The 25921-nt window shown below is 44.0% G+C and overlaps 1 protein-coding gene across 1 annotated transcript; it reads right to left on the bottom strand.

The window, feature by feature from the left end:
- On the bottom strand, nucleotides 1-25921 carry GPR139 (G protein-coupled receptor 139). Its single transcript, XM_038419800.2, has 2 exons — nucleotides 25447-25921; nucleotides 1-5016 (listed from the first exon to the last, which is right to left on the bottom strand). The coding sequence occupies exons 1-2, from the start codon at nucleotides 25565-25567 to the stop codon at nucleotides 4082-4084; spliced, it is 1056 nt and encodes a 351-aa protein (XP_038275728.1). The 5' UTR covers nucleotides 25568-25921; the 3' UTR covers nucleotides 1-4081.

The raw sequence follows: 25921 nt of genomic DNA, 5'->3' as shown, positions 1-25921 counted from the left end.
CAATAAAAGAGTTTTTATGCACCAGCTCAGAATTTATTATAATACAAACAAGTTTGTCAAACACAATATATTCTCTAGTTATGAAAATATCAATGTTTACAATTCAAATAGATAATAGGTCTCATTATTATAATATTATATACTCAGCATTGTGTTTAAAAATGATTTTGTTCATAGCTGTGATTTTTTGAGGACATACACCTGCAAGTAATTGTCAGACTCTCTGTACACAGCTTTTTTTTTTTTTTTCTAATTGTAGGTATTTGAAATTAAGTTAAAACAAGTACAAAATCCCCTCTCTGCAAACAAGATACTTCTGTCTCCAGAATATTTTATTTTCCTAAATAGTGAGACAGCAAGTGCTTGGTTAAGTTTTTACTATAGGAAAATTAGGTGGTACAAAGAATACAGCAAGACATTAGCTAGTTAACAACAGTCATAGCAAGATGCTTCACAAAACTAAAAAAGGCAAGGATCATCAACAGCAGCTCTCATATGGTGGACTAAAATGTCAAGGCTTTATTTCCAAACTGCCCCCCCCCCCCACAAAAAAGTCTTCATTCAACTCATGGATGTTTATTGTTAATAAGTTATGGCCTAATCAAAACCCCATTGAAACCAGTGGGAGGTTTTTTGTTGACTTCAATGAGGCTTTGAATCGAGCCCTTAAAGCCCCAAAATCATTGGAAATGAACCGGTTGATTAAATACCTATGAAAGTAATACCATGTTATTTCAAAGACTGATATGAAAAAGGTAGTGAGGTTTTTTTTAAAAAAACAAAATTACAATAACTTGGTGGAATATCTTTAGTTCAGAAATCAAATCTTCACACTAAGAGTTTTAAAATTTTAAATATGGCCATTTATTAAAATAAAAAATATAAGTAGGAAACAAAAGAGAGATTACACTGCTAGTTTTCAAGAACAACATCATGGTAAGAAAAGTAATAAATCACACAATGTATATGGCAGATTATTCCATATACTGAATTGAAATATATGCATCTTTTAAAAAAACCTAAACATTCAGTTACTTATGTAAGGTTACTAATATATTAAGTAGAATAGTGAAATGTTCATATAAATACATTTTGTTTTCAATATTAGATAACATTCTCAAAAATGAATAACTTACTCTATAGATATTGCACTTTGACATATTCACATGTAACTCAGACTAGCATTCTTCATAACAAATTTAAAATAAAAAAGAGATCAATACAGTGTCTTCCCCAAAATTAAACAGCTAGTACCTTTTTTAAAAAGGTAAACTTTGGTTAATATCAATTTACACAGAAGGAGAATAAAGAGAAAGCTTGGGGAACGGCGGGGAAAAGGACAAAGACTAATAAATAAATAAGTAAATCAGTAGTAAAGAAGCTAATAATTTTACCCTTATTTAGTTGTCGGTAATGACACATTCAGAGGCCTAGCGTTTCCTTATGCTTTTTTATTGCAATTATTGTTTTGCATACATCACGTTTTGTCAAGAATAGTGTGAAAAGATCACGTGGGGAGGGTTTGTTTACTTGTTTTTTTCCTCTCTTCTTATTTCAAAAGATTTAATTCTTGCCATGCTGCTTTGGGGGAAAGGGTCAAATTCTGTTCTCAGGCACATTCCCACCGTTCCCCTCCCCTTTTTGATTGAACTGAAAAATCATGAGACTATACAATTCAGCAGCCTGATAGAGGAGGTGCTTAGCACCTTGCAGGGAAATACTGAGCACCCTGGACTCACACTGAAGTCAGTGGAGCTGAGGATCTGAGCATAATGGACCCAATTCTACAAATCCTTACTGCTTGAGTAGTCTCATTCTTTCCCAAATAAGCCCTACTCTCATGTAAGTAAAGATCTGTCAGACGAGATAAATTGGACTTCATACTTTACTGCTTTCTACCTTGTGTGCTCAAAAACTTGTCTTGCTCACCAACAGATGTTGATCCAATAAAGTATATCACTTCAACCACCTGATCTTTCCTGTGCCTTGTGTTGTCATTTATGTCTGTACACGGTGCACTCTTATTTGGTAGCTGTATACATCCACTTTGCACTCACTTTACACAGGAGTAAATGGCTACATGAGGAGCAAGGCAGTTGGGAATCAGGCTGTTGGGACTCGTGGGTACTCAGCATTTCTTAAAACATAGTAAGACTTCAAAGTATGGCAGACTGTTCAATATCTACAGATTTTATTGAGCCTAGTTTTAGGAGGTGCTAAGTGCCCTCTATTCCCCCTCTCAGAGGATCTCAGGATGTCACAGCATTGGGTCTTTTGTGAGCTTCCTGCTCACAATGAGGCACATACACTGACACTTTGCAAACCCTGAGCTTCTCTCTTTTTTGCAGGTATCAGTTGAGAAGCCCCTATGCTCACTGACAAAGCTGTGCCTGTGTTTACCAGGCAAGGAAACATAATCTTACACTCATTGTTAAGGCCTGTGTTAAGTGCTCCACAAGTAATTCATGTGTTATGATGCATGCTTTGTGAGACCACATACCAACAACAGAGGGATAATAGCAAATGAAATGCCTCTCAGTAGCCTGATGTAGATATCTTCTACCAGAGTTCCTGAAATGCTTCTTATGAGTGTGGAGGAAGAGAATTTAAATATTTATCCTAGTTAAAGTACCTTAAAATTCACTGGCGAGCATTTTTGGTAGTCTTTGTTTTTACTGTTGTGGAGTCTTTAATATGTTGAATCCACATACAGATTTTTGCCTATTAAACTAAACAACTAAATGGTAAATCTGTGATAGCATAGCCCAAACAAGTTCTAATATTTAATTTTTGTATGTATAATTTCTAAAGGCCCAGTCAAGTGGGGTGCTCAGTAGTTTCATTGGTTTCAAAGGGAGTTGTGGTGTCCATATTTCTCATTAAACACATAGCTAGGCTCACCAAGTCTCCTAGCATGTCAGGGAGATTCCTTTTCATAACCAAAAAACTTCCGACTCCTGATTTAATGATGTTATCTCCTGCAGTGTGGGAGCGGGACCTTGGGGCTGGCAATCCAACAGTGCAAGGGCCAGGGAGGGGGAGTGACATCACAAGGGGAGGATCCCATCTACATGTTGTGGCTAGAGAGCCAACAGGCAGGAGCTGGGACTCCAGGAGCCAGGTCAGCCCCAGGAGACAGGAGCTGACACTCTGGGGTAACTGCAGAGAGGGCTCACACACCCAAGGGCCTCCCAACCCAAATCTCCCTGAAATTAATTACAAAATGTTGGTCAGTATACATGAGGCACCTCACAGAATCGGGCCCCATGGGACCGCAGTACCTTGCAGGACTGGGCCCCGAACTTATGGGCCTTTGGAGAGTCTAATTAAAGTCACTGGAGAAATATTTTGTTCTTGGCTGAAGAAATCTCCTTCCCCCTCCCTTCAGACTCCTCCCCTCTGGCCGCTATCTGAGATAAAACAACTTAAAGCATATAAATATTGGCAGCTTGCAGGATTGCTTTTCATGCCAAGGCTATAACAGGTGAAATATCCATCTTTGAGCCTTGAGTTCAAGCCTGGAGTTCAAGTGAGCCTGGAAGGGCTTGTCACAGTTCAAATGTCTTACAGATTGCTCACTGCAGAAAGTCCTCAATAGCAGGGACTGCGTGTAGCGATATTTCATGTTAGAAATGACACATTGTTTTAGGCAAGTGCACACAGTGCAAATGATACCTTCCACGGTATGTAAAGCATTCACTTTGTCAATAGTGAAGACAACTAGATGGTCACAGAAGTTTTTTTATGGTTGCAATTAAACAACTTCGGTGTGGCTTTTCCCCCAACAACTGTACTGCACCAATGCTTGCACATGGATGCTTTACAGCAATTGAACATAAAGACTCGTACTCCAAAGCATATTCAAAATGCTATGTAACAGGAAAGAGGCATTTTGTCTTCTCATTCCGACTCCCCAAATGAAGTACTCCCATTCTCTGCTAACAGTCTGATCTGCCTTTAGTCTGTCAGGGAAATGAAATCAACTGACCACTTTTAAAAATAGCCACGTCAGCAGTTTACATCCGGGTGATGTAACGGCTTGAAAAGAAGATGCATCCAGAGACACCAACAATCCTCCTTTTCATGGTGATATTTTTATAGGTTTTCCATTTTTATCATACTGGTAAACAAGCATTTTGATGCAGTGAGAATTGGCAGGGGAAATCCAAGGGCTGCTAGTTATTGAAAAGTTATGGTTTGTATAGAACTGAACTGGTTGTTTCTGACACCTAAAGAAAGCCTTTAGTGTCGCAGCTGCCATTGTGCGAAATCTCTTGCTAATGAAACAGTAGAGGAAGAAATTAATTGCAGTGTTCAACAGGGCTAGCATATTGGCAATATCCGAGACAATATGTACCAACCAAGTGTTGTTTAAAGGTGATACATAGAGGTGATACAGTATCATGATTATTCTTGGTGCCCAAAGTATGGCAAATATAGAAGTTATAGTAAACAAAATGGCTGTTGTTTTCCCTGTGGAATATCCTCTCAGTCGGAAATTGCATTTTCGTCTGAGCTTGTACACAATGATTGAATTCAGAATGAAGAAAATAGAACACGGTACCAAGTAAACAGTAAAACAGTGGATCCAGATAAGGACATGATGTATAGATGTGCTTATGTAGTCTTCAATCCAAATATTGGGCCACCAGTAGTAGGGGATGCTGGTCAAAAAGCAGGTGATATACACACACACAATGACTTTTCGAGTACGAGCTGGGTAGGAGACGGTGTGATATTTAAGTGGATGACATACTGCTATGTACCTATCAATTGTTAATGGCACGGTAATCCAAATGGACGTATGTATGGAAGAAAATTCCAATACCTCAATTATTTTGTCCAATATCTGAGGCATCTGCTTATTCAAGATGAAGTCCTCCAGCAAAAAGTCAACAAAGACAATGAAAAAAAGTACCAGTATGTCAGCAGCAGCTAGTGCTAAAAGATAGTTGTAGGAGGACTTCTGCCTGCGAACCACCAGCTGAGATAGGATGATGACTGTCAGGATGTTTGCTGTGGAGACAGAAAAGTTCAGTTAGTTTCATGGGAGGTAGAGTTAGTCTTATTTGAATGTTTGATTGAGCTGTAGCTACATTTCAGGTGCGCTGTAGCAGAACTATCTTCATTAAAGTTCAAAAAACCAAAAAGTGAACTCCTATGTTGTCTGTGCCTAATTCAATCTAGTCAGTCTGTCAACTCGGTCCAGCCCTGTACCACTGTGTTTAGCCAGGTTTAGCTGTTCTGTATAGAAGAGGCAGGAACAGTTTGGAGTTGGTCAAAATATTCTGTCAAATTTTTTTTTGATGAAAAATGCCATCCCCCCACTTTTTTCGTTTTTCTCAAAAATTTTTTCAAAAATTTGTTGTGTGTTTTTCTTTTTACTAAAAAACCCTTTTTTGTTTTGGTTTCCAGTTAGTTCCCTCCCCCCTTTCGTTTTCCTCTTCTTTTCCCCAGCCTTTTCCGTGACAGAAAGGAAAAAAAGAAGGTATAAAAGGGATTTGTTACTGCTCACTTGATTCCCCTGCTCATTCACGTGCATGTGTGTGTGTGTTTGAATCCTAGGGCAAAGGATTGGAAATCAAACTGGCCTTGATAGGTCATCTTAACTTGATCATTTTGTGGCCCAATCCTGTGAAGAATTCTCAATTCTCACTTGAGCAGGGTAAGGCACTCAGAACCATGCCTGAGGCTCTCAGCACTTCACAGGCCTTTTCTATCATGACAGTTTTGCTAGCTCTTCATTCAGGATCCATATTGACCTTATTGCCATCAGATCCAACTACTCCCCAAACAGTTCCTTGCTTAGCCAGAGATACTCCTTAAGGATACACCTCTGACAGTGAGGCCTTGTATCTGTTGCTGCTACTGGAGTATTCCTGAGCCATTAAGGGGAAAAATGCAGTTCAAATTAAACCTTTATACTTGAGTAAAACTCTTTGAATTATGTATGATTTGACTCAACACCACTGAAGAAATCCCGTACACTTCCTCTTTGGCTCAGACAGAATTTTGCCTGCAGCCCCATGGCCACTGTCCAGTATGCCCATCACACAACCTATACCTAAAAGAAGGGTTACATGTTGCTTAAATAGCACAACAATAAGTTGCCAACATATCACAGGGCTTACATTATATTAGGTCCAATTGTTCAGTCTTGTCCTAGGCAAAACTCCTATTGCTACCATTGGCAGTTTCATCAGAATAAGGTATAGTAGATTGGTCCCATCCAAAGATTGATTAAATTGGCTAGAGTGGCCACAATAGTGTTTAAACAAAGATGGAGATTTGGTTTACTGACAGCATGGCTTGCCAAATATTTGTGTTTGACATTTTCATAAGTGCTGTAATTACCTCTCCCTCTTCTACAGATTGCTCTCCCAAGGCAAATCAAGAAAAATTATGAGGACTTCTTGAAATCAGAAAGAGCAGAAATGATGTAAGTAAAAGTAATGATGCCCTAAATGTGTCCTAAAACTGAAATGAGAATGCCTATTATTTAACTATCACTTGGCAATTATGACAACTCTTGACTTTAGAAGGCCTCCCGAGCCTGCTTTCTCAAAGCAGGTTTTTAGCTACTGGAGAAAGGGGTCACACAAAATGAATGACAGGAGTAACCACAATCGACATCCCAGTTCTGGGATTAACCCAAATTCAAGAGAATGATTAAAATCACATCCTGGAACAAAGCAAACTCTTGTAGAATGGCTAAGCCAAACAGTACGTGATCAAGGTGTCAGAACCATATATATATGAAATGTAAAGTAGAACCTTGCCCAGAATATTATTTTAAGACTTTCTTTCGAATTAGTTTTTCTGGCATTAAGGATTATACCAGGCCTGACACTCCTTCTCTGTTACACCAATCTTACATCGGTGTAACTCCATTGATTTCAATTTAGAGCAGCAGCTGTGGTAGGCAGAGTGCTCCATTTCCTTGTTTTTCAAGAAAACCTTAATCTCTCATTAGGATCTGGCAATCAGAGATAGAATGAACAACATACAGTCATGAAAATCCTGGACTCAGAAAACTTAATGTGACTGAGAAATTACTATAGTATTTGGAGAGCCATGTTTCATGGCCTGGCATCTTGTAACCTGAATATACCCAGTGTGTGCATCTCCTTTGAGAATACTGTAAACTTGAGTCACCCGTAGACTGCTGCAGTGAGGGAGGCTGTGTCTGTGAGGCAATTTGCCCTTGTCAGAGGTTCTGGTTGGAATTTCAGCAATGAAGCTGGATATGCATATCTTCCAGGCACCCTGGCCTTGCTTCCTCCCCATCTGTTCCTCCTACCTGCTTTGTGGGAGGTGTTGATTAGTTCTAGGCCCCCACAGTTGAGTGGATTCATGGGCAGCTTCTGCCTCTGTGCTCCTCCATCACGAAGGCCAGCAGGAACAGTGTATACCAAGATGCCAGCTAGCTTTGCCCTGTGAGCTGGATTAGAAAATTGATCTGACAAAGTACAGGGAAGCACTATCCAATTTTTCTGCAAGGGTTACAGTATCTTGTATTGGAAAAACTTTCCTTGGAATCACATTAGTGATTTTGCTGGCTGGGTGATATGAAATACAATAATATCATTTACTTAGTGAGAATAGATATAAATGCCATTACTGAGGTTCAGCAGAAAACTGCCAGCATGATAATGCCTCAGCAGAGAGTTCAGGAATAGCCTTCATTGCTCTGTACAGTATGGAGAGAGGCATAGGAGACTTACTCACTTTGTCCATCTCCCTGGTAATGTAGAATTCTTCTCTGTGGTATTCTTGAGCCCTCTCCAGGGCTAGGGCTTGGTGAAACTGGGGAGAATGCTGTTCAGCCAATGAACCATACCATAATGACAATAATATATTGCCCTCTGCAATTGTCATGGTGGTTCCCAGATATCTGCTCTCTTTGCCCTATTCTGACAGGTCACTTTTATGCCTTCTAATAGTGGTAAAGATAAAAAAATGTCCTCCTCCACCATAGCATATGCAGAGAACCGATTGCTGGGTCAGTTAGGGGTGGAGAGCACATGGGTGAATTCAGTTTGGCTTGACTTGGACACTGTGGTGCATGTTTCTTGCTGGACATTTTCTGGCTACTTTGTGGATAAGATCATTCAGATTTGGAATGGATTGGTCACTGCTGTGGGAGCTGATTAGAAGGTGACAAATATAAGTTTAGGCTGGCATTATTCACTGCAGTGCAGGACTTTGGCTTTCCTAATATCTATCAGAGACCCAAGGATGGAAGCTGCAAGAGATGAGACTAATGGGTTGGGGCAGAGCAACTGTTCAATTTATCCCCTTCAATAGAGGGGATCTATCTGCCTTTTGCCCTAACGATATATATTATCTGCGGGTTTCTAGTATCCAGGTAGCAACAGTGTCCAGGAGAGCTTTGTTCCTTCTTGCATGGCTGTTCCTTCCACTGCAGTTATCCATACTGGAATAATACAGTGCAATCAATAGGGAGCTGCACCCAAACATCATTCAGAAACCTCAGTTAGGGCAGCACATGGCTGCCTGCTTACTCAGCCAGGCTGTATGCAAGGAGAGAATTTCATGCGTCCTCCAAAGTCTGCTTGACTTTGTGTGTTTCAATGCGCAATTCAGAGCATTGGCATTGACCCTATGTATTTGGGGTTCTAGGCATCTAAGAGAGATCATCTATCAGGGAAAAACCTGAAGTGAGAGATGGTCCACAGTTGCCTTTATTTCTGGTGTTGAATCCCATGTGGACTTTATAGCAAGAGATTATATACATGAACACTTAGTTTGCTGCAAACTGGGTGTAAATCTCCCAACGCTAGCCTACTGATCACTAAATGTCTGTGAAGACCCTGCTGCTGCACACTAACAGGTACCTGATGCACTTTGATCTACTCCCGTTCCACACCCCAGCTTGCCGTCAACTTAATATTAGTGTAAACAAGCTCCAAGTAGAAACTCCTCCAAGGTCTGCTTACCATGTCAGAGGTGATCCTTTCTTACAGTGTTTCCTATAAAGCCAGAGCACCACAGGTTTAGGAGAGAATTTCAGCAACAAACATTGTGTTCAGCCCCTGTGGGGGTAAATAAGGGGGCAGGGTCTGGGCCCAAGGAGTTCAGGGCACAAGGATTGTGCAATGCAAAGCTAGCACCATTGGGACCTTGACAGGTATGGAGGGAGTAAAGGGGTGCACATCTGGTCAGGTGCAGAAGCAGTTAGATTCTGTACTCTTGGAGAAGACTGTGCAGTGCTCATCCTCTCTCCCACTCCCCCAGGGTTCTGGACTCCTGGAGCGCTTTCTGTACCTTCCCCAAGTATTGTCTGTGCCTGAAAGGCACAATATATCCTTTAGTTTCCTTGCTTTTGTGGATTATAGTCATACCTCAAATATTATCTGTCTTTATGGGGGAATTATAGAAATTCTTCAATTGCCTATTATCACAGCTTGTGAGCTTAAAGAATAGCAGTTGAGTGTTTCTAAGCAGGAAACAGAAATGCTTGTTACTTTTGAGGAATATATTCTGTACGTAACAAACAGACTTGCATACAGTGAAATCTCCTTTATATGTTAAGTGGATAGCAGGGTTATGCCACTATGTGGTTTGGTAGATCAGTATCATAAACTAGCTAAATAAAGGTTTCAGAGTAGCAGCCGTGTTAATCTGTATTCACAAAAAGAAAAGGAGTACTTGTGACACCTTAGAGACTAACAAATTTATTTGAGCATAAGCTTTTGTGAGCTACAGCTCACTTCCATGTTTATTCCCTCCTGTACCCCGCACTGTTCCTCAGATGTTCTTGTCAACTGCTGGAAATGGCCCACCTTGATTATCAATACAAAAGGTTCCCCCCCACCCCGCTCTCCTGCTTGTAATAGCTCACCTTAAGTGATCACTCTCATTACAGTGTGTCTGGTAACACCCATTGTTTCATGTTCTCTATGTATATAAATCTCCCCACTGTATTTTCCACTGAATGCATCTGATGAAGTGAGCTGTAGCTCTCGAAAGCTTATGCTCAAATAAATTTGTTAGACTCTAAGGTAGCTAAATAAAGTTACTATGGCTGTTGCTTACTGGGTGACAAACAATCCATAAGGTCATATAAGGGTAGGGTTGCCAGGTGTCCAGTTTTTGACTGGAATACCCGGCCAAAAAACGGACCCTGGTGGCTCCAGTCAGCACTTCTGACTGGCCATTAAAAGTCTGGTCAGCAACACAGCAGGGGTAAGGCAGGCGTCCTGCCTGCCGTGGCTCCGTGCAGCTCCCAGAAGCAGTGGCATGTCCCCCCTTTGGCTCCTAGGTGTAGAGGCACCCAGGGGGCTCCGCATGTTGCCCCAGCCCCAAGCAGCTCCCATTGGCCAGGAAGCACAGCCAGCGGGAGCTGCGGGGGCGGCACCTGCGGAAGGGGCAGCACACAGAGCTGCCTGGCCACACCTCCATGTAGGAGCCAGAGGGGGGACATGCTGCTGCTTCTGGGAACTGCCTGAAGCAAGCGCTGTCCAGACCTGTGACCCCCTCCGCGCCCCAACCCCTTGGTCCCAGCCCAGAGCACCTTCCTACACCTCAACCCCCTCATCTCTAGCCCCACTCCAGAGTTTGCACTCCCAGCCAGAGCCCTCGCACCCCAACCCCTTGCCTCAGCCCACAGACCACCCCTACACTCCGAACCACTCATTTCTGGCCCCACCCGGGAATCTACACCCCCAGCCCAGAGCCCTCACCCCTTTCGCATCCCAACCCACTGCTTCAGCCCGGAGCCTCCTCCCAAACCCTGAACTTCTCATTTCTGGCCCCACCCCAGAGCCCGCATCCCCAGCTGGAGCCCTCACCCTCTCCTTTACCAACCCCAACCCTCTGAGCCGACCTGGTGAAAATGAGCGAGTGAGTGAAGGTGGGGAGAGCGAGCGACAAAGAGAGGGGGGATGGAATGAGCAGGGGGCGGGGTCTTAGAGAAGGGGCAGGGCAAGGATGTTCAGTATTGTGCAAGTAGAAAGTTGGCAACCCTATATAAGGGACGCCTTCTACTGAACAAGATTGTTGCTAAAGAGAGAGAGAGAGAGTGTGTGTAAAATTATTCTGTAGGTCAAATATTACAACTTCCTGCATTTCACATGAAGATATTGTTATGCAATTTTAAATGTCATCTCATTTTTTTAACTTTTCAAATAATGATTTCCTTTCACTATATTGACAGGCCATTTATATATGAAAAAAATCCTGAATATTTAAATTCAAAATACTAGAAAATATACAATGAGGAACAAATGCTTGATAGGATTAGATGATGTATTATAAAACAGTAGACAACATTAAAAACTAGACATTTACTATTCTCAGTAGTTAATGTTAGTGTGATTGCCAGTACAGAATCAAATGGCAACATTTACCACATTTGAGATTACCATGGCTTTTATCTTCTACTTTGTAAGGACAGGTTTCAGAGTAGCAGCCATGTTAGTCTGTATCCGCAAAAAGAAAAGGAGTACTTGTGGCACCTTAGAGACTACCAAATTTATTTGAGCATAAGCTTTCGTAAGCTACAGCTCACTTCATCGGATGCATTCGATCTGCACTAAATCCTTTGAGGTCTGCAAATGAAAAAAGGTTGAAAACCACTGGTATGGAGATCTCGGTGGTGACTGTGTCATAACCATTGCCAATGGGTGACTTTTGCTACTCAACATTCATTTATTAATAGTGCCTGCTGTAGCAGGCTAGAATTTTTGTTTAATTTACATGTCGAAGAACAACTTAAATCGAATTTATCAGAGAAGATAAGGTGACCCCAATATTTTCTATAAATTCAGTGCTACAGTGTAAATGATGATCTGTCCTAAACCACTATGGGCCAAATTCAAACCAAATATAAGTGGGAGCAACTTCAGTGAACTTATGCCTGCTTAGGGGAGCAAAATTTGCCCTTGTCTCTCAATATGGTGGCTTGTGATCAAGAGCTTTTTTAAACAGTGCAGAGCTTGCCAGGTGACCCACTCATGTGATACTTTAAGACTGGGATCTGATTTACTATAGAAAATTCGTTCCTGGGTATCTGGCTGGTGAATCTTGCCCATGTGCTCAGGGTTTGGCTGATTGCCATGTTTGGGGTTGGGAGGGAGTTTTCCTCCAGGGCAGATTGGAGAGGCCCTGGAGGTTTTTTTGCCTTCCTCTGTAGCATGGGGCATGGTTGACTGGAGGGAGGCTTCTCTGCTCCTTGAAGTTTTGAACCATGATTTGAGGATTTCAATAGCTCAGACATGGGTGAGGTTTTTCATAGGAGTGGTGGGTGACATTCTGTGGCCTGCGCTGTGCAGGAGGTCGGACTAGATGATCAGAGTGGTCCCTTCTGACCTTAGTATCTATGAATCTATGACTGCAACTGATACAGCACATCTTCCTTCTTTTTCCTCAGAGGATACCTATGAGAAGTGATTTAAAAGGCTGATTATTTATTGTCGTATTGTTTGGGGACCAAAGAATGGGACACACTCATACACGTATTCCCGTGGGGAAAGACAAGTCAAGTGAAATCATTTCTCTGTGTCTCTCATCTCTCACCAGGCACAATGGCAGAGTGTCATTCTGCAGCGCAAGCAGTAGTGGGAGGTGGCAAAGTCCAGAGCAGAACTGCATGGAGGGTGTGAAGAGGGTCCATGCTGAAGGAGAAGCAGGGCAGCACAAAGGCTATGGTATATTTGTATGTGGTAGGGCTCCTCAAGAAAAAGCTCTAATGTGACTCATCCTTAGTAATCCTGGGTTCATTGACTGACCATCCTCTCAGATTGGAGGGTGAAAATGAAACTGGAAATAGAAAAGACTTACTAGGCTGCCTGGGAAAAATACTACCCTATTATTCAGCTGGTCAGGTCTCTCAAAACTCCACTCTATGTAGGTGAAACTGAATTAGTGATTCCTGCCATGAACTACTGTGCAGACATTCACTTAAAAATCCTGGGTGCGCTGATTGATCAGATTTGAATCTGACAATGAAAACTGGCCTTCCACCTCCTTTTCCTTGTACATGGTACTGATTAGCCATTGCACCTTACTCTGGTGAAGAGCACTATGTATTCTGTACCCTTCCCAAAGTGTTATATTGGGTGTACCCAGGAGGCTGGTCAGAGCCAGAGACAGATTTTAACAAAACAGAAGATTTTGTGAGCAAATGATCCATTTCTTCAGCTCTTCAAGGGCATTTACAAGGTAACTGTGTTGAGGGCCAATATTCATTTTCAGCCAGTCACTCTATGTAGGTGAAACTGAATTAGTGATTCCTGCCATGAACTACTGTGCAGACATTCACTTAAAAATCCTGGGTGCGCTGATTGATCAGATTTGAATCTGACAATGAAAACTGGCCTTCCACCTCCTTTTCCTTGTACATGGTACTGATTAGCCATTGCACCTTACTCTGGTGAAGAGCACTATGTATTCTGTACCCTTCCCAAAGTGTTATATTGGGTGTACCCAGGAGGCTGGTCAGAGCCAGAGACAGATTTTAACAAAACAGAAGATTTTGTGAGCAAATGATCCATTTCTTCAGCTCTTCAAGGGCATTTACAAGGTAACTGTGTTGAGGGCCAATATTCATTTTCAGCCAGTCAGCGCACCCAGGGTTTTTAAGTGCAGGTCTATACGGTAACTTGTCTGGCAGACAGTGAGTAATTCATTTCACTTGCATAGCATGGGCCTTTGGATTTTCCTAGGCCGCTGGACTAGGATTTTGGTAGCCTGCCTGATGGAGCAGACCTAGTGGTACAACTCTAGGACTAATGCACTATACTGAAGGAAGCTGTGTTTGATATAATACAGGCCCCATTTTCCTCGCACTTACCACATCCTAATTCTCACAGTGTAAGGCATTTTAGGCCCCTGTGTTAACACACCTGATCTGCTGTGGGCTAGATTGGGGCTTTTTATGCCATGACCCTAAGTAGAGGGACCCAGTGGGGAGCAGCACCGTAAGCCTGTATTCAGGCAGGCACAATCTCTCCAAGGCTGCTCTTTGTGCATGCAGGGTGAACGTTCTGCTCCATCCTTGCCTCCTCCCTGTACATGGGATCCACAGAGCACAGGAACTACAAGGAATGCACAGGAGCCCCTCAGAATCTAGGCCCGTGTGCGTACATCTGTATTTCTATAGATGTGTACATATATACAGTGTGAGTGCATCTTTTTATGTGTATGTTATAATAGACAGCATGGGCAGCAGATATAATAGGCAAGGGGAAGCGTTGCCTCCCCTAGCACAGCTGTCCCTGCCACCTGACATCTGGGCCATGGTGCCCCCCCCCCACTCCTGCCTCTTCCCCTCCCTGCTCTGACCCTGACCCAAGGCTCCCACAGCTTGCTGCTGCTGCTGCCTGGGGTGAATCTTCCTCCTCTCCTCTCCTCCACCCCATCCACTGGCCCCCTTGGAGGTCCCCGCAGCTGCCAGCCGCGTCTCTCCTCACCCCCAACACCCCGCGGGGTGCGTGTGTGAGAATGCGAGCGGGGAGTCAGTGGCAGACGTGAGAAGGCAAGCAGAGGGGATCCATGAGTTAGGGCAGGTCTACACTCCAGCCGGGATCAATGCTCTGAGACCGATCCACCGGTGGTCGATTTAGCGGGTTTAGTGAAGACCCACCAAATTGACTGCAACTCGCTCTCCAGTTGACCCCTGTACTCTACCCCTGACGAGAAGAGTAGGTAAGTTGATGGGAGAGTTTCTGCCGTCGACCCCCCGCGGTAACTCGACCTAAGGTACGTCGACTCCAGCTACGTTATTCACGTAGTGTAGACACAGCCTAACTTTACACAGTGAAAAAGCCTTCCAGAGACCCAGTAGCAGAAATCACTGAACCTGGTAAAGAAACACTGAAGTGGTAATGAAGCCATTTAACAGGCATTCACCAACACCCAGGAAGCCTTTGGCCACATTCAGCTGACTTTTATATTTTAGGAAAATGTGTTATTGGGGTTAAAAACAATTTCCAAATGACGATCCTTCCATTATTCTCTGTACCCGGAAGACGTAACTGCTCACCTGGCTCAAGGAGGAGCTGATGTAGCCAGTGAGTTTATTTCTTGATCTAGTTGTTATATTCAAACCCAGTTTAAGTAAACGAGTCTGGCAGGGAATTCTGTGTAAGAAAATTGATTAAACTACTGCCTGAATGCAGTCTGTCACTGACAACCACTTTTTCAAAAGGAGAGATTAGGCTTCAGGTTGGCGCAGGTAGCCTGGCTTTTCGTCTCTCTCTATATTGCATACACCGAACTCCCTGCTGCGCAGAGGAGAATCTATTTGGCAATTGAGCCTGTTCAGTTCCCTTGGGGAATGTTATTAATGCTTTAAGGTGAAAAGGGGAGAGGGTGTCACAGGGCGGGGGCAGCAGCAGGGTGAGGAGGCGAGCCAGCCGCACAGTAGTTGGTGGTGGGGTTCTTGTGGCAGGAGGGGAAAGGGTCTTGCAGGGGGTTGGGGGGATGAGGAGGCAAGCAGCAGGTGGGTGAGTGGCAGGTGGGCGGGGGAGGAGGTGAGTGGAGGGGGGATCTCGGGGGTGTGTGTGAAGAGGTGAGTGGCAAGTCAGGGTGGGTGGGGGCAGGGCCTGGGGCAGAGCAGGGGTGGAGTGTGGGTGGGGCTGTGGGCAGAAGAGGCAGGACAAGGAGCTTGTCTCCCCCATGGGAAGTTTCACCCACTGCCCACGATAGACAGGGAGATAAAACACTATACTTAGTCTCCCTCTCCTTCTCCCACCTACTGCCAGTATTGTGAAGAAGGCTGCACTGTAACAACACGGGTGCTGGTCCTACAAGATCCTATGTGCCCTCCGCTCCCACTGAAGCCACTGGGGCCTGATTCGCTTCTTACTTACATCAGTTTTATGCTACTGCAGCTCCATTGACTTCAATGGAGTTACTCCTGATTTACACTGGAGTAAGTGACAGAAGAATCAGGCCCAATGACTTCAGTAGCAATTGAGGGCACATTAGTACTCAGGGAGGCGCTCAGCACCTCAGAGGATCAGGCCCATTATTACAGTTGACCACGCTGAAAAAGCTCAAAGCAGGTTTCAGAAACAGTCTTCGGTATTGGGGGAGGGCAGAGATTCAGAACATTTATTTTTAAATCTGTAACAATAAGCACCTTCCTCGTTATGCACCTCACCAATACTCTGCAAATTATATTTGTGCCCATTATTTTAATGAGCTGGGTTTTAATGTATCTTAAAAGCAAGCACACAAAAGTGGAAGGAAATGACCCTCATAGGTGTACTGTCCTCAAGCATTTTTATGGTCTCCTGATCAAAACTGAAATAGAATGGATGGTGATACACCACTTCTTCAATTATAACTGCAATGCAGAAGTGCTTTGGGGGAGAATGGCAGGGAGTGCTTTAAGGCATGTAAACAAGTGTGGAGAGGATAAAAAATTCCAAAACTCAGCTTCTCAAGATCTGGGCTGCTGTCTTCCTATCAGAGTGGCATGGTTCCCTAATGGAAACCTGTATTAAATGAAGACACAGAATGCTTAACAAAATAGTACCAAGAATATGCAAGGGTTTTAGGTTTTGGTTCAAAATATTTGGACAAGTCACTTTGGGCAAAGGCAGACCTAAATTTTCAAAAGTGATTCTAGATGCTTCAAATTTTGGCTTCCCAATTTGAGGTGCCTTAAAGGGACCTGGTTTTCAAAGGTAGGTTCTCAGTGCTACTCTGAATATCAAGCTGCCCTTAAGTGTCTCAAGCTAACCAGTCAAAACTGAGACACAAAATCATTAGACTCTTTTGAAAAATTAGGCCACAATATTAATACAAATATGAACAGTACAAGATGGAAATTAAGGGTGGAGATGGTGCAGAATTTAATTGTGGGTCATATCCTGAAGTCCTTACTAAGTAATAACAGAGAGGATTTTGCTCTGTATTAACTTAAGTCCTGTTCTTATACAGAGATCCACAAGTACAGGCCTTTAGGGCTTCCTGACTTGTCACCCAATTCAGTGGCAGTCCACGCTTTCAGATCTCAGGGCCCGCTTTGCTCACACTATAATGGAACTTCTGCCTGAAGAAGGAGTGAGTTAAAAGCTTGTCTACATGGTGGGGGGGGGGAGGGGGAATGCGCTGATGGGGGTTTCTGTTCATTTCTACAGTGCACTAACCTATTGGACATTAATAGTTCTCTAGTGCATTTTAATGCAGCATTGTGTTAAAGTGAACTAGGGAACCTTTAGTGTCCACACATACCAATTATTGCACACCACAATAGTGCACTTCAGAAATCACACCCCCATAGAGTGCATTACCCCACAATGTAGACAAGCCCTTAGTAAGGCCCTCAGAATTTGGCTGTGTTTTAGCAACAGAGGGTATATCAACACTAGAGATTTCTGGCTTGCAATCGCTAACACATTTGGATGTGCTAGTCTGGATACTCCACAATCATTTGTACCAAAACAAACATTTGCGGAGTCTCACCACTTGCAAGTACAAACATGTTAGCTCACTCAAATTAATTGTAATCAATTAATTAATTTGAGTGGAACTCAAGTTTTTAAAAAAATCCCCACCCATCTAAAGGAAACATACCCTTATTACCAGACTGAGTTGTCTTTTACCAAGGAGAGAGAAGAAGCTAAACAGGTGTTATCTGAGGGGCTCGTGTGTGTGTGTGTGTGTGTGTGTGTGTGTGTGTTAGGAGGGCCCCATGCAGTGCTGAACAATTCTGGTGAAGCAAACTGTAAATAACACTTTATTTTAGAGGCCCCTGCTTGACACTAACATAGATGTGTGACTCCTTTGGGTCTCCCTAAATATTCCCAGTCCCAGGCTTGCAGCATGGCTTCTGCTTTGTTCTATACGGTCTCCTCTGAACAGTCCCACACCCTATAAGCAGAGTAGAACATAGCCAGATGGGATTAATGAAAATGATATGGTGCTGTTCTAAGGATGCTCTATCTACAGTCCCCTCCATCCAGGTCACCATTAGAGAGGCAGACACAGCACACTCTGAATTTGGACATTTGACTGTTTTATTCATGTACTGATTCAGGGGAAGGAGACCATGGTAGAGTGCAGGGCCACTGCAGGGTCACCAGTAGACAAGGGGTTAACTCCAGCTTCACTTTCCCCTTCTCTTGTAGGGGCAGTCAGGGGCAGAGTTCTAGGAAAAGCTGTGGGGGAGATAGGGGTGAAAATGACTGTGTGTAGGGAGGGGCTTTGTACCAGGTGCTGAATGCAGGATGAACTCCAGGTTGGGGAATCTTCCTGTTCTGTTTCTTTTGCATACGGTAAGTTGTTTTGATTTATGTTGTGAAGGACATGCTCCTGCTGACTTAGTTCTGCTGAGTCATGCCCCCTATTTTCTTGAGGCAAGCAGAATGCATCCGATGAAGTGAGCTGTAGCTCACGAAAGCTTATGCTCAAATAAATTTGTTAGTCTCTAAGGTGCCACAAGTACTTCTTTTCTTTTTGAGAAAAAAAAAGAGGAGAGGGAGCATTAAAAAGCTGAGCGGTAGATGGGTGGGGGAAGGAGGAGAGGATAGCAGGACTGTGTGATAAGGATACCTAATGTTTTTCAAAGATCCTCCGCTCCTAGAACAGCTCCTGGGGGCTCTGCAAATATTTGCCTGCTCAACATGAAAATTGACTCTGCTCTATATTTTGCACCATTGTCATTTCCAGGAAAAACCTCTGCTCAAGTGTTTCTTCCCAGATAAACAAATTTTAGTAATTTCGCCTCCACATGTGTGTGTATTTTGCAGCCTGCTAAGCTTTCCATGTATTGCACATTGTCTCAGCACGAACACCCTTGCTTCCCACTCAGTCCTTGACCTTGCAAAACAACACACAATACCCCTTCCTTTTCATCTGTCCAGAAATTTGCAGTTGTGTTCTGTACTGTAGTACTGTACTACAACTGATACACAATGATGTCCCCTTCTGAAATTATATGGATGCTGCCTTTCATTCCAGTGACCTTGTATTCCAACTGGGGACAGTTTAGCAGACACTTCCCCAGACATATTGACCAGACTAAAGGTCTCTAGTACACACTCCTTCCTGTCACCCTTTTTTGTGCAGGATGATTGCTATGGATCTATTTTTTTCTCAGCATCCATCATTCTTTAAAAAACAGACAATCATTTTGCCATTTAAAGTAACTCATTTCAAGCACTTATGCAGCAGTTCTGTCCATCTCTATGCACTAGCCCAACCTAATGTAGTATAACATATCTCAGCATCTCTTTGTTAGCTAAGCTACTGGATCAGTCACTTATTCTTACTGTCTTAGTCTCATACCAGTCACAAGTGCTGCCAAATCAGTTCCCTGCTCCTGCTCAAACAGGGTACCATACACGCACTTTGGGCCCCATCCAGTGCTCATTAAAGTCAATGAAAAGATTCCCCTTGTCTAAAACTGGTGCTGGACAGTTTAGTGCCCACTTATTGTGTGAACTCCATTTAATGAACAATGGTTGAACTGAGTTCTTTCTTCTAGTTTGGAACACAGCATATATCCATTTTCCCATTTGCAAATCCTCCTGTAATATTTCTGTGCTGCAGTTTTGTTGATATGATTTCTGTCTTGCCCACATACAGAGGGTCTAACTGATTGCCATATTTGGGATTGGGAAGGTATTTTCCACAGGGTCAGATTGGCAGAGACCCTGAGGTTTTTTTGCCTTCCTCTGCACCATGGGACATGGGCCACTTGCAGATTTAAACTAGTGTAAATGGTGAATTCTCTGCACCTTGCAATCTTTAAACCAGGATTTGAGGACTTCAGTAACTCAGCCAGAGGTTAGGGGCCTACTTCAGGGGTACACTGTAAAAACACTGCTGAGGTTCTTTGGCTTGTAATGTGCAGGAGTTCAGACTAGATGAGCGGTTCTCAAACTGTGGGTTGTGACCCGTTTTAATGGAGCCACCAGGGCTGGCGTTAGACTGGCTTGAGGCCAGGGCCAAAGCTGAAGCCTGAGCCTCACCGCCCAGGCCCAAAGCCTGAGCCCCACACCTGGGCATCAGGGCTCAGGTTATAGCTCCCTGCCTGGGGATGAAGCCCTTGGGCTTTGGCCCCCTGCTTGGGGTGGTGGGGCTGAGACTTTGCCTTTGCCTCCCCACCCCCAGAGTGGCGGCGGGGCTTGGGTGGGCTTAGGCTTTGGTCCCCCCTCCCGGGGTCGTGTAGTAATTTTTGTTGTCAGAAGGGGGTAGCAGTGCAATGAAGTTTGAGACCCCCTAGAATAGATGATCACAATGATCCTTTCTCACCTTAAAGTCTATGAGTCTGTAAGACACAAAAGGATCCAATGCACTTTACTCAGGTGCCTGGAAACAGGAATACTATGTGGTGATTGCTGAATAACATGCAATGGAGTTTCCATGTCCCTCATACAGTAACTCCTCTCTTAAAGTCGTCCCGGTTAACGTTGCTTTGTTGTTACGTTGCTGATCAATTAGAGAACATGCTCATTTATAAAGTTATAAATGCTCCCTTATAAAGTTATTTGGCAGCCGCCTGCTTTGTCCACTGCTTACAGAAAGGCAGCCCGTTGGAGCTATCTGGTGGGGCTTGGAATTAGAGTGGACCGGCAGCCCCTCTATCAGCTCCCCACTCCCCTAAGTTCCCATGCAGCAGACACCCAGCAAGCTATCAATTGCTGGCAGTTCAGCTGTCCCTTCCCCCACTGCCATGTGCTGCTCCTGCCCTCTGCCTTGGAGCTGCTCCCGGGTGCCTTCTGCTTGCTGTGTGGGCTGGGGGGATGAGAGGTGCTAATGTCAGGGTGTTCCCCTCCCCCCGCTCCTGTCCCCCTGCTTACCCCTTCTCCATAGAGCAGGGTCGGGACAGGACAGAGGGAGCTTGCTGGTAGCAGCTGCTGTCTCAACTTCCTGATCTACTTAAAAAGGCAACATACTTAGAGTGCAGTCAGAGTACTTAAAGGGGCAATGCGCGTCTCTCTCTCTCTCTCTTTCTCTCTCCCACACGCAGGGTATGTGTCTCTGTCTCTATCTGCCATGCTGGCTCCCCTCCCTCCATTTGTGCTGCATTGTAGAGTGTGAGGCTACATTAACAACGCGTTAACCCTTGAGGGCTCAGCCGAGTGCTAGTTCATCATTTAGCACTAAGGCATTCCCCAGGAAATATCTCACCCTCTTCCACCCTCTGACTCCACCACCTCAACCAAGCTTCACAATCATCATTGCTGTTTACAGTATTAAATTGTTTAAAACTTATACTGTACACACACACACGTATTTTATATATATATAGTCTTTTGTCTGGTGAAAAAAATTTCCCTGGAACCTAACCGCCCCATTTACATTAATTCTTATGGGGAAATTGGATTCGCTTAACATTGTTTTGCTTAAAGTCGCATTTTTCAGGAACATAACTACAACTTTAAGCGAGGAGTTACTGTACCTACATTTCTAGCAGCCTTTGTGCACTCTGCTCCTGCCAGACACACATTTTCTTGCTTTCTGCATTAAGAGGCTGGATTCTGCAGATCAAGGGCCTGATTCTATAGCCTTGCTCCTGTTACTGGGCCTAATTACTCGTGTGACAAGATGTTACCTAGTGCGAATGAGGGTCTGTAGCACCTATCCCCAAGTGAATAGCCTGCAAAAGTATATTGCAGGAAGCATAACTTAACCTTCAGCCATCCATGTTTAACCAGGTTTCCTCTTCCCTCAGGGCTCATCTGTGCCTCTAAGGAACAAATCTGCATTTGGGTGGTGTGGAGCCACGTGCGTTGGGGTACCTCCAGGAGGGATGACTCTCCGGCATACAGGAGCAGCACATCTGGTGCCATACCTCTTTATGGGGGTGGAGCATAGCTCATTCTTCCTAGGGTGCCAGTTACTCTCCAAAGGCCAATCGGGGGGAGGGGCAGTATGATGAGGTCATGTTCCTGTTCTCCCTCCCTCTTTGGCACTCTCCGAACCCCTAGGAGGATAGGGAGGAAGCAATCCCTGTGCTGTCCTGACAGCAAGGGCAGCAATTATGCCTTGGCCATACCAGTGAGGGGATATAGCTTCTTTTACCCTCTCTGCATGCTGTGTGCATCCATGTTGCACAATGCAGCCTCCATGCAAAGCTGTTGAGCTGAAGACATTTCCTTTTTACAGTAGGACAAAAAATCCAAACAATAATAAAATGATTTTATCACACCTTTAAAAATAGTGGCAAACAGTTAACCTTTTGCATTTCAACAAGGTATTGCACAGACACTATGTCTGTGCGTGAGGCCAGAACCTAGATCCTCCTCTCTTTCAAGTTCTCAGAATTACAAAAAACTAGCTCAATCCAGGGAACCTCAGGGTCTTTATCATTTAGACAAGGAGACTCAGATACCTCTACAGTATTTTTTAAAAGCAGCAGTGCAATACTAGAATGAAATCCATGAATTTCTTATCCACTCAGCATGCCATATATGTACAGTTCTCTTGGATGTTAATGTCAGTGTTATCCTCAGATAACATACACTGAATAAGGTAAGCCAAATGTATCCATGATACAACTCCTCTGAACTCACTGGAGTTACATCAGGCATCATTTTGGCTTGTAGTATCAAGTTGTTTTGTTGTTTTTTTATTTTGTTTTTTTTTACTATTGTCAGTGCCATTTTTCCTAATCAAATGGATGTATGTTCCAGGAAAAATTCACATCACCCTTGCTCATCACCCTTGCACCCACTCTAACTATACATTCCTGGGTGGATCACAGTAGGTTCGTAATTAGAATGTATTCTACATCTGCAGTTCTGTAAGTATAGGCAGAACATTCATTAACTGATTTCCTAGTGTCTGCATGAAGGATCTTCCCAATTTTAGGTAGATGTAGCAATTCATTGCTTCCTAATAACCTCCTACTCGTATATTCTTAAGGTGGTATTGGTCACTTCCTAATGGAGCAATCAGTATCCTGTCAGTATCAGAGTCCATAATGGCATCATTGTTGACTGCCATGGCACAGAGGCCAAGGAATGAATGAGCATGGAATGGAAAATGAGCATTTTCTCCCTGGCTGGTGGGGTCCCTTTAAGTCAGGGCTGAGGCACAGCATGGTTGCAGAGTGGAGAGACTTGCCCGTGCTTTACATGCTTTGTGGCTAAATACAGACTTAACTGTCCAGTTCTCTTAACGATTTGCCACACATCAAAATTTACTTATACAGGAGAAAAAAAGGCACAATGAATTAAATTCATGTGCTGGGTACAATTGCATATGTACTGTAGCCACTGTTCAGACACAGGGCTCTCACTGTCTGATTCAAACATTTTTATGAACTAATGGCTTGAAGAATATAATTTTCTAAACAAGAGTAGCTAAGGTGAAAAAAAGCATTTAGAAATCCGTCTTTTCAGTGCTGTTTCCCATTTACAAGATGTTTTAAATGCACCTTTTTATGTATATAACTATATATTGCATTATCAAAAATTTATATTCATCTTGACAAATAAAAATGTTCTAACATTTCCCCCTATTCTTGCTTGTCAAGAGGAATCCTTATTAAAGATATTTTTAAATAGTAGTTTTTAAACCATGGGTTTTCTCTGGATGTAGTGCTGGGAGTCTTGGATACTGAAGCCCTTTGTTTAGCCATAGAACTGGTATAGCACTGACTGTCTTCCCTACCAAAATGTCTGAGTGATGGCCTGACGTGACCACTTCTAGGAGTGAGAAAGTTCAGTCTCCATAACTTACTCAGTGCTTGTCCTGTGCTGGGACAAATATACCAATCCGAATCAGTTGTGGCAGTGGTGGGTTTTGCACTCTCTAATATACTGATACTCTAGAGGCAGACTGGTTAACCTTTTCTGGTTAAACAAAGAGCCCCTCCTCTCTTTCCCTTCTCCTGTTGTCACTTGTCTCATCTTTCCCCCTTCTCTGCGGGAAAACTTGTTTTCTGGCTAGCCAGCCTCTAGTCTATATTCTTGGGATGAGCTTTTGATGCTCACACCTGCACTCATAGGAAATCAGTGGAGTACTGCCATTGACTTCAGTGAGTGAGGGATCAGACCCCAGAGTAGTGGGTCAATTTGGGCCTGACTAGACTCTTTAACCTGCTGTCCAGGCTATAGGGATGGGCTCCTGGAGCATGCTGGTTTTCTAGCAGACCAGCTACTTTCTTCAGTGGAATCCTGCGGAATCAGTTCCTTGCTCATGTGTGGAATCTGAGATACCTTGTTCCTAAAGCTACCCTTGTCCACTGGGAGCTGGTCTGAGATGAGCCAGCAGCAATCTGACAGTAACAATTTTTGATTATTCCTCACGTGGGCAGGCAGCATACAGGTACACGACTTCACGTCCCAATGCCAATCCCCTGAACCCTCCAGTCCTCAATACCATTTTACTTGAAATGGCCAAATTAATTATTTTGGAAACTTGATTAAGAACTGAGACGATGTATGTCAGGTTCTGAACCAGAGAGCACTTGTACAGGTGCATTATAAGCACTGGAACTGTTTGCTAATCCCTCTCCCCCCTCATTAAAGAGAAGAGAAAAAACATTATCTAGAAGTATACATGTAAAATACATATCCTAATAAGTATATCATCTAACAAATGTCTTGTGTTAATCCACGGGTTAATAAAACAAGCTTCCAATGTATTTAAAAATTAAAAGTTGCACACCCATCACACACTACAATATTTAACTTTAATTAGAATTTCACCACCTCTTTTTTTAAAGATAATGCCTGGAGTTTTTCTAAAGTTTTTGCACCAATGTTAGGAAGAGACTGTTGTTATTTGTCTAGACCGAGAGAAGGTTCGCCCAATGATGTAAAACAAGCACCTAACCAGAAATACCATCCAAAAGCAGAATTATTGTCTTGTATATTTGGATCCGTAAAGATTCCTGTCCTTAATATAAATGTAGTAACAGTAGAACAATGCCTTGCTCCTCTACACACACACATTTATCCGTGAGAATATGTACCGTTTTACTGTGTCAATGAAAGTGAGCCAATAAGAAAGTACTCCTGTATAGCAAACAGCCAAAGTCTCTTAAAATCAGAATTTTCTTGGAGCTCTGTGCAGTAGGGACTTTGGCCATGCCATTTAAAAAACCGGATCTCAGTGAACATATACTGCAAACAGGTCTTGATTTTGAATGAGTCTTTTTCTAATCGTTGACCTATAACTATATACACGTGCAACACCCGCCCCCCCCCCCCCCCCCCCGCAACTGTCTTCCAGCGTAAGTGGCTCCAAGACTGTTTGCTTTTTATTCTAAAATGATTTGGAGACAGAATAATTCCGCTCCATCCCTCGGAGTCTTTCCTTAAAGACTAAAAACTTTCTCCACTTGCTGGCTGAGTTCAGATGTCAGGATAAGTCGGTTGCTCCTAAACAAAAGGTCACGGCTCTGCTTTTAAAATACACCGACTGAGGCGACCCCCATCTCTTAAGGGCGATCCTCTGGGGCCGGGCAGAGCCTGTGGGGGGCCGCTGGCGAGCCGGGCGGAGGGTGGCACTCACCTGGCAGCCCGAGGCAGAGCAGCAAGCTGTAGTATATGACAGGTACATATCCCAAGCCACAGCCATACTTGTGGTGAGCCAGGAGGGAGCCGTTGTGGACGTGGATGTGGTTGTACTCCATTGAGTTGTCCTTCTCCTGCTGCTGTTCCGTCAGCACATGGAGGGGCAGAGATGCTCAGCCTCCTCTCGCCCAGCATCACCGGCTGCGTGTCTTCCGCGCCCCCCCGCGGGCTCCCCCCCCCCCCCCGCCCTCCTGCACCTGCTGCGCCCGGGCTTGTCATCGGCAGCAAGCGCGCCCGGCCGGCCGCAGCACATGGCGCGCGCACATGGCTGCTCCCAGCAATGCAGCGAGAGGCGGGGGGCGCGGCGGCGCGGCTTGCTCGCCAGCCGGGGCTCACCGCGGGGTTCACGTGCACAGCGCCGGGGGTGCCTGGCAAGCGCCGCTGGGCCTCTGCCTCCGCCTCCTCCTCCCCTG

Source organism: Dermochelys coriacea, chromosome 10 (genome assembly GCF_009764565.3).
Source record: "Dermochelys coriacea isolate rDerCor1 chromosome 10, rDerCor1.pri.v4, whole genome shotgun sequence".
Taxonomy (NCBI): domain Eukaryota; kingdom Metazoa; phylum Chordata; order Testudines; family Dermochelyidae; genus Dermochelys; species Dermochelys coriacea.
This window is presented reverse-complemented; position numbering and strand designations above follow the sequence as displayed.

Bases quoted from the DNA above. Each gene is read 5' to 3' on its own strand.
- GPR139 (XM_038419800.2), bottom strand. From the start codon at position 25,567: ATGGAGTACAACCACATCCACGTCCACAACGGCTCCCTCCTGGCTCAC. The intron at 5,017-25,446 runs GTGAGTGCCACC...CTGTCTCCACAG, and splicing joins GCTCTGCCTCGGGCTGCCAG to CAAACATCCTGACAGTCATC.